At 39.5% G+C, this 6,288-nt stretch overlaps 1 protein-coding gene across 1 annotated transcript; it reads left to right on the forward strand.

The window, feature by feature from the left end:
- The first annotated feature begins 921 nt into the window (after positions 1-921).
- LOC107570074 (gamma-crystallin M2-like) lies at positions 922-1,863 on the forward strand. Its single transcript, XM_016256272.1, has 3 exons — positions 922-980; positions 1,079-1,321; positions 1,552-1,863. Exons 1-3 carry the CDS (start codon positions 975-977, stop codon positions 1,822-1,824), a joined length of 522 nt encoding a protein of 173 aa, XP_016111758.1. The 5' UTR covers positions 922-974; the 3' UTR covers positions 1,825-1,863.
- The last annotated feature ends 4,425 nt before the right edge of the window (positions 1,864-6,288 follow it).

A 6,288-nucleotide genomic window follows, 5' to 3' on the forward strand; every position in this document is an offset into this window, starting at 1 on the left:
GAGCAGAATGTATCTCAATAAAGATTGCTAAACTCCAACATACATGTTTGCCGGTGTTTACAGCACATGAGCTCTTGCTCCGTAATATAAAGAGAGAGCATGTATGCATGGTTTCCAGTTTTGGGAAGATTACGTAAACCACTGGCCAAAGCACCTATCGATTTAAGAGAAAAGCTTTTTTCAGGATAAATAACCAGAGGGCAAATACCATAGAAGGTTATGCTTAAACAAATCAAGAGATGCAGAAATTGTGCTAATTAAAATATGATTCATTGTGCAGCCCTAGTCAAACCATTAGCCAAATGATGCAGGTACTCCCAACAACGCTACACGCAGATCATGGAAATGTGGGAGTACCTGCATCATTTGGCTAAGAACTAAGAAATATTAGGATGTGAACAGACACGAAGAGTATATAACAAGAACTTCAAATGTATATTAGTTGTACAAGTACAAATTCAAAAGGGACATTATGAAATTGGGTCTCAAATTAAATAAAAAGGTCTCCAATGAAATTACAGTTGGACTAAAAATGTATTAATCATGGTTCAAGTCTTGTGTAGTACTACTTCAACTGATGGAGGGCAATCAGAAGATAGATGCCCATAAGCATCATTCTGAAGAGTACCGTTCAGTACAAATAAAAAAGAATGAAAGAAAAAGCTGAAACAAGACAATACATGGTAACACTTTGGTTAAGTCTTTCTTTAGCGTTCCACTTTTCAAGTACTTCATTTTAACAAATAGAAACGTAAGAAATTCTAGATTCCTGAAAGTGTGAGGACAAAAATCTACATACTATGCAACAGCTATAATGGCCTCTATTCTAACTTGCACAGTCAGGAATTGACTAACAATAGAGGCTGTGTAGTCTTTAGTCTTGGACTAGTATAAAGGTAGGGGTGACAGCAATCGGTCAACAAGCAGAATCAGCTTCTCATTTGTGGAACTACTGAGGATCAACCAGCGCAACAATGAGGGTAAACTACATATTCCAGCTCCTATTCTATACAGTTTCACTTAAATTACCATAATGTGGTATTTACTACAACTAAGAGATTAACTTTTGAATTTTCAGGTCACCTTTTATGAGGAAAGAAATTTTCAGGGTCGCTCTTATGACTGTACCGGAGACTGTGCCGATTTCTCCTCCTACATGAGCCGTTGTCACTCTTGCAGAGTGCACAGCGGATGCTGGATGATGTATGATCAACCTCATTATATGGGAAGTCAGTATTTCTTTAGGAGGGGAGACTATGCTGATTATATGTCTATGTTTGGAATGAGCAACTGCATCAGGTCCTGCCGTATGATCCCTATGGTAAGCTCCATGAACCTGCTGACATATTTATATGAATTGAAGGTGGACAACAGTCCTAAATTTATTTAACAATTTACTTTGAAATCCTTCAGCTTGAAAAGCAACATAGATCCTTTTAGAATGATTATCTGTGAGAGACAGACCTAGATTGTTGCTGAAGATATATTGTTACATATGATAATTATTCTTCTTAATTAATTTATAAATAACTGACTTCTCTTCCATTACAGCACAGGGGATCCTACAGAATGAGGATCTACGAGAGGGAGAACTTCATGGGTCAGATGTACGAGATGATGAATGATTGTGACAGCACCATGGACCGTTACCGCATGTCTCACTGCCAGTCCTGCCATGTGATGGACGGCCACTGGCTCTTCTATGAGCAGCCCCACTACAGAGGCAGGATGTGGTACTTCGGCCCTGGAGAGTACAGGAACTTCAGTCATATGGATGGCATGAGATTCATGAGCATGAGGCGTATCATGGACTCCTGGTACTAGTGTTTCAATAAAATAATTTCTCTACAGCACTAAACCTTGTGCCTGCAAAATCCTTACTTCCACTAATATTTGCATGTCTAAACAAGCACTAAAACTAATTAATTAAACACATTTACTATTAAACAAAAGTAGGCTTGTGAGACCAGAACAGTGGATTCTTTTCTCTTTTACTGCCAAGTTTAAATGAGGATGGGTAAAATATTTTGAATTTAGTTATTTAATGAAACGTGCTTGAAAATGGTCTTCAACAGTGTAAAACAGTTTTACACTGGCATTAAAAAAACAAACATTAACTTAAAAACCACAAATAAGATTGGTCATTCTTACTATCTAGAAAAGTACAGTGGTGCTCCGAAATGCACAGAGAGTTGGCAAACTGTGTAACCTGACACCATCAGCATTCAATATTATCTCTAATCTAATTTCTCACATGTATCAGGGAAATGTATTAATCATGTATATCAACAATCATGTATGCCATTAATTTTTGTTTCCCGTGACATGTTTGTCCTTCCCATGATTCAGTGAGAAAGTTGACAGTTATTTATTTAACATTGTAATCCATCAATTCACAATGGAAAGCAGTGGGTCCTGCGCTGGCCATGGTAGATTATCGTTTTAGGTCCAGTGTACAAACAGAATGAACTGCGGTGGGCTGAATAAAAGGGGGTTTCTCACACAGAACACTGTTTCCTTCTAAATACGCAACATGCAGTGCAGTGGAATGTAAAAATGTGCAAGATCTACAGATGCATTTTTAAAACTAGAACTTTTGACACAGCAGGTCAAGAAACACCTCTTAATTGCAAGGTGCTGAAAAAACAGTGAAAGGCAGCTTAATGGTTAGAGACATCTTTTAAAAATACATACATAGAAAAACTATTTAAAAATAACAAATGAATGCCAAAAAAAAAACAGTAACTGTTCCAGGCAGTAGATAGGTATTTCATTTTGCAGGTTCAACAAACTGTCAATGATTCAAATTGATGAGGTAATAGACTATTCAGTGAAATTGAGAACACCAGTCTACAGTGTGACAGAGGCTTATTTAATTAGGACAACTAAATGAAACAAATAGCTGTGGTGATGCAGTGACCTATGATTAGGCTACAATTTTTTTTCTTCTATATACGATGAATGAGAATTCTGCAGGTGGCCCTGGCCCCTGTACATTACTATATCTGAATTGTCATCAACCAAGAAGGATGACTTTTTTGCCCAATTAACAGTGTATTTACAGTATCCATCAAGAGAGGCTAACTACTGAAAGCTAACTAATCAAACCCCTTAGTGAAACACCCAATGTGTCATGGGTGCTACCTGTTTAGCTACTGTACACATTTGAGGCTTAGTGCCATGAGGTCATTGATCTCTAATTGTTTAATAAACAGTGATTTAAATTCAATGGTCAAATTATCCACAAGTGTCTTGAGGGTTAATACACTTAAGAAGCTTCATTATATTTAAAGGAATAGTTCACCCCAGAATGAAAATTCTGTCATTAATCACTCACTCTCATGTCATTCCAAACCCGTAAGACTTTTAAGAAATTAAGATAGTTTTTATGAAATCTGAGACCTCTCTGACCCTGCATAGGCAGCAACGCAACTGTAATGTTCCCAGTCCCAGAAACATAGCAAGGACATTGGTAAAACAGTCCATGTGACATCAGTGGCTCAACTACAATTTTGCGAAGCTACGAGAATACTTTTTGTGCGCAAAGAAAAAAAAAATTCTTCTTCCCGAGTTACCATCTTCCACCATTTTGGAGAGTACCACGACCAGTGTTGGGCAGTAACGCATTACTTAGTAGCGCGTTACTGTAATTTGATTACTTTTTTAGTAAAGGAGTAATTTAACGGGTTATAATTTTCAAAATAGTAATTAGAGTATAGATTCAAGCCGAGGTCTCTATACGTTAATTCTGTGTTACATTACTGACAGAATGCAGTGTTTTATAATCTAGAGATTGTAAAAAGGATGTAGCACACGCACTGTCGAGTCAAGTGCCAGTAGATTAGAGACCTGCTCCTGCGAGACCCGACGCAGCGTGGGACAAGATGGGCGTTGGGCGAGTGCTGCTGCGGGCGGGTAGACACTCGTGTGTGTGCGGGATGCGGGAAAATAAAATGATTCACGGGACTTACGCAAACTAGAAATATCTAAACATAAAATATCTGAAACAAATAAATTGTTATTCATCTATTGCACAAAAGCAACATGAACTAATATAAAATATAAACGATTAACAGGTGCAAGCGTATGCAGAGTTTCTATTTAGGCTATAACAGGTGTTTGCAGCGTTGAGCAATGCAGTGCTGAAATTTGTGTGCTCACGAATCCTCTCATTATAACACACGAATTGTAGACATTATGAAAGATTCATTATGCATATATTTATTGTGTTATAACAGATATTTGTGAGATTGCGATGAACTGAGATGTCTTGGATGTAGCACACGCACTGTCGAGTCAAGTGCCAGTAGATTAGAGACCTGCTCCTGCGAGACCCGACGCAGCGTGGGACAAGATGGGCGTTGGGCGAGTGCTGCTGCGGGCGGGTAGACACTCGTGTGTGTGCGGGATGCGGGAAAATAAAATGATTCACGGGACTTACGCAAACTAGAAATATCTAAACATAAAATATCTGAAACAAATAAATTGTTATTCATCTATTGCACAAAAGCAACATGAACTAATATAAAATATAAACGATTAACAGGTGCAAGCGTATGCAGAGTTTCTATTTAGGCTATAACAGGTGTTTGCAGCGTTGAGCAATGCAGTGCTGAAATTTGTGTGCTCACGAATCCTCTCATTATAACACACGAATTGTAGACATTATGAAAGATTCATTATGCATATATTTATTGTGTTATAACAGATATTTGTGAGATTGCGATGAACTGAGATGTCTTTTAGAGATTTTAAATGCAGCGCTCTTTGCTGGCATTGTGCCATGTCAAACCATGCATGCAGCAGATGCTTGCTTTCGTTAAAAATAACAGTGTTCTGTGAATGTTGATGCTTTAATAACAAATATTTATCGGGAGCGTGTATGCTGGGATTTCATAAATTTCATGGAGAAAAAAGTAACGTAACTAGTAATGTAACTAATTACTAATTATTTTTGAAATAAAGTAATCAGAACAATAACGTGATTACTTTTAAAAGGAGTAATAAGTAATTTGATTACATTTTCAGAGTAACTTGCCCAACACTGACCATGACGCATGTGCGTGCTTTCCCCAGAACGTAATCAGCATTGTTTACGTTCAGGAGAAAATTTGTGCATGCTGAACGTAAACAGCGCTGATTTGCAAAACTGAAGTTGAGCCACTGATGTCACAAGGACTGTTTTACCGATGTCCTTGCTACGTTTCTGGGACTGGGAACATTGCAGTTGCATTGCTGTCTATGTAGGACTGAGAGCTCTCAGATTTAATCAAAAATATCTTAATTTGTGTTCCAAAGATGAACAAAGGTCTTATGGGTTTGGGAAGACATGAGGATGAGTAATTAATGACAGACCCTGTTGAAAAAAAACAGCATATGATGGTTAGGTATGTTTTGAAGCATGGCTGCTGGTTTAAGCTGGTCCTTAGCTGGTCATGAGCTGGTTTAAGCTGGTCATATGCTGGTACTAAGCTGGTCCTGAACAGGAGCTAGTTGCTTAGGACCAGCACATGACCAGCTTAAACCAGCTCATGACCAGCTAAGGACCAGCTCAAACCAGCAGCCATGCTTCAAAACATACCTAACCAACATATGCTGTTTTTTTCATCAGGAGAATTTTCATTTTTGGGTGAACTAACCCTTTAAAGGGGTCATATGATGCTGCTAAAAAAGAACGCTATTTTGTGTAATGAAATGTGTTTATGCGGTTTCACGAGTTCGCACTTTCTTATAATTAATAAAGGGTTATGCGTATTTGGCGTGCTGTCCAGGGAGAGGGCTCCGTGCTCGGCAAGACTCCCGAGCCCGGGGCACCCCCCCTTGTCCGGGGAGAGGGGTCCGAGCTCGGTGTTCAGCCCGGCCCAAAAAGCGCTCCCCCAAAAAGCAATTTAAAACAGGACAGCAGCCAGATACGTGCATTTACGACCCCCCAAAACAAGGCTTAATATTAGAGGGGTGCTGGACGTCTTTTGGTGTACATTTATTGCGGCAGTATCTAGGAAGGTTTAGGTTTTGTGGAAGCGTTCCGTGCTGAAAGAGAGAGCTAGATAAGATAAGATAGAAAAAGGCCCCTGCTGTGGCAGTGGGGAAATACAGATAAGGCTCCTGCAGGAGCGGACACTGCTGCGGCAGTGGGGAAAATAGGGAGAAGGATCCTGCGGGAGCAGACACTGCTGTGGCAGTGGGGAAATATAGATAAAGGCTCCTGCGGGAGCGGTCACTACTGCGGCAGTGGGGAAATACAGAAAAGGCTCCTGCAGGAGCAGACACTGCTGCGGCAGTGGGGAA

Source organism: Sinocyclocheilus grahami, unplaced genomic scaffold, assembly GCF_001515645.1.
Source record: "Sinocyclocheilus grahami isolate Dianchi unplaced genomic scaffold, SAMN03320097.WGS_v1.1 scaffold28.1, whole genome shotgun sequence".
In the NCBI taxonomy this organism is placed as follows: Eukaryota; Metazoa; Chordata; class Actinopteri; order Cypriniformes; family Cyprinidae; genus Sinocyclocheilus; species Sinocyclocheilus grahami.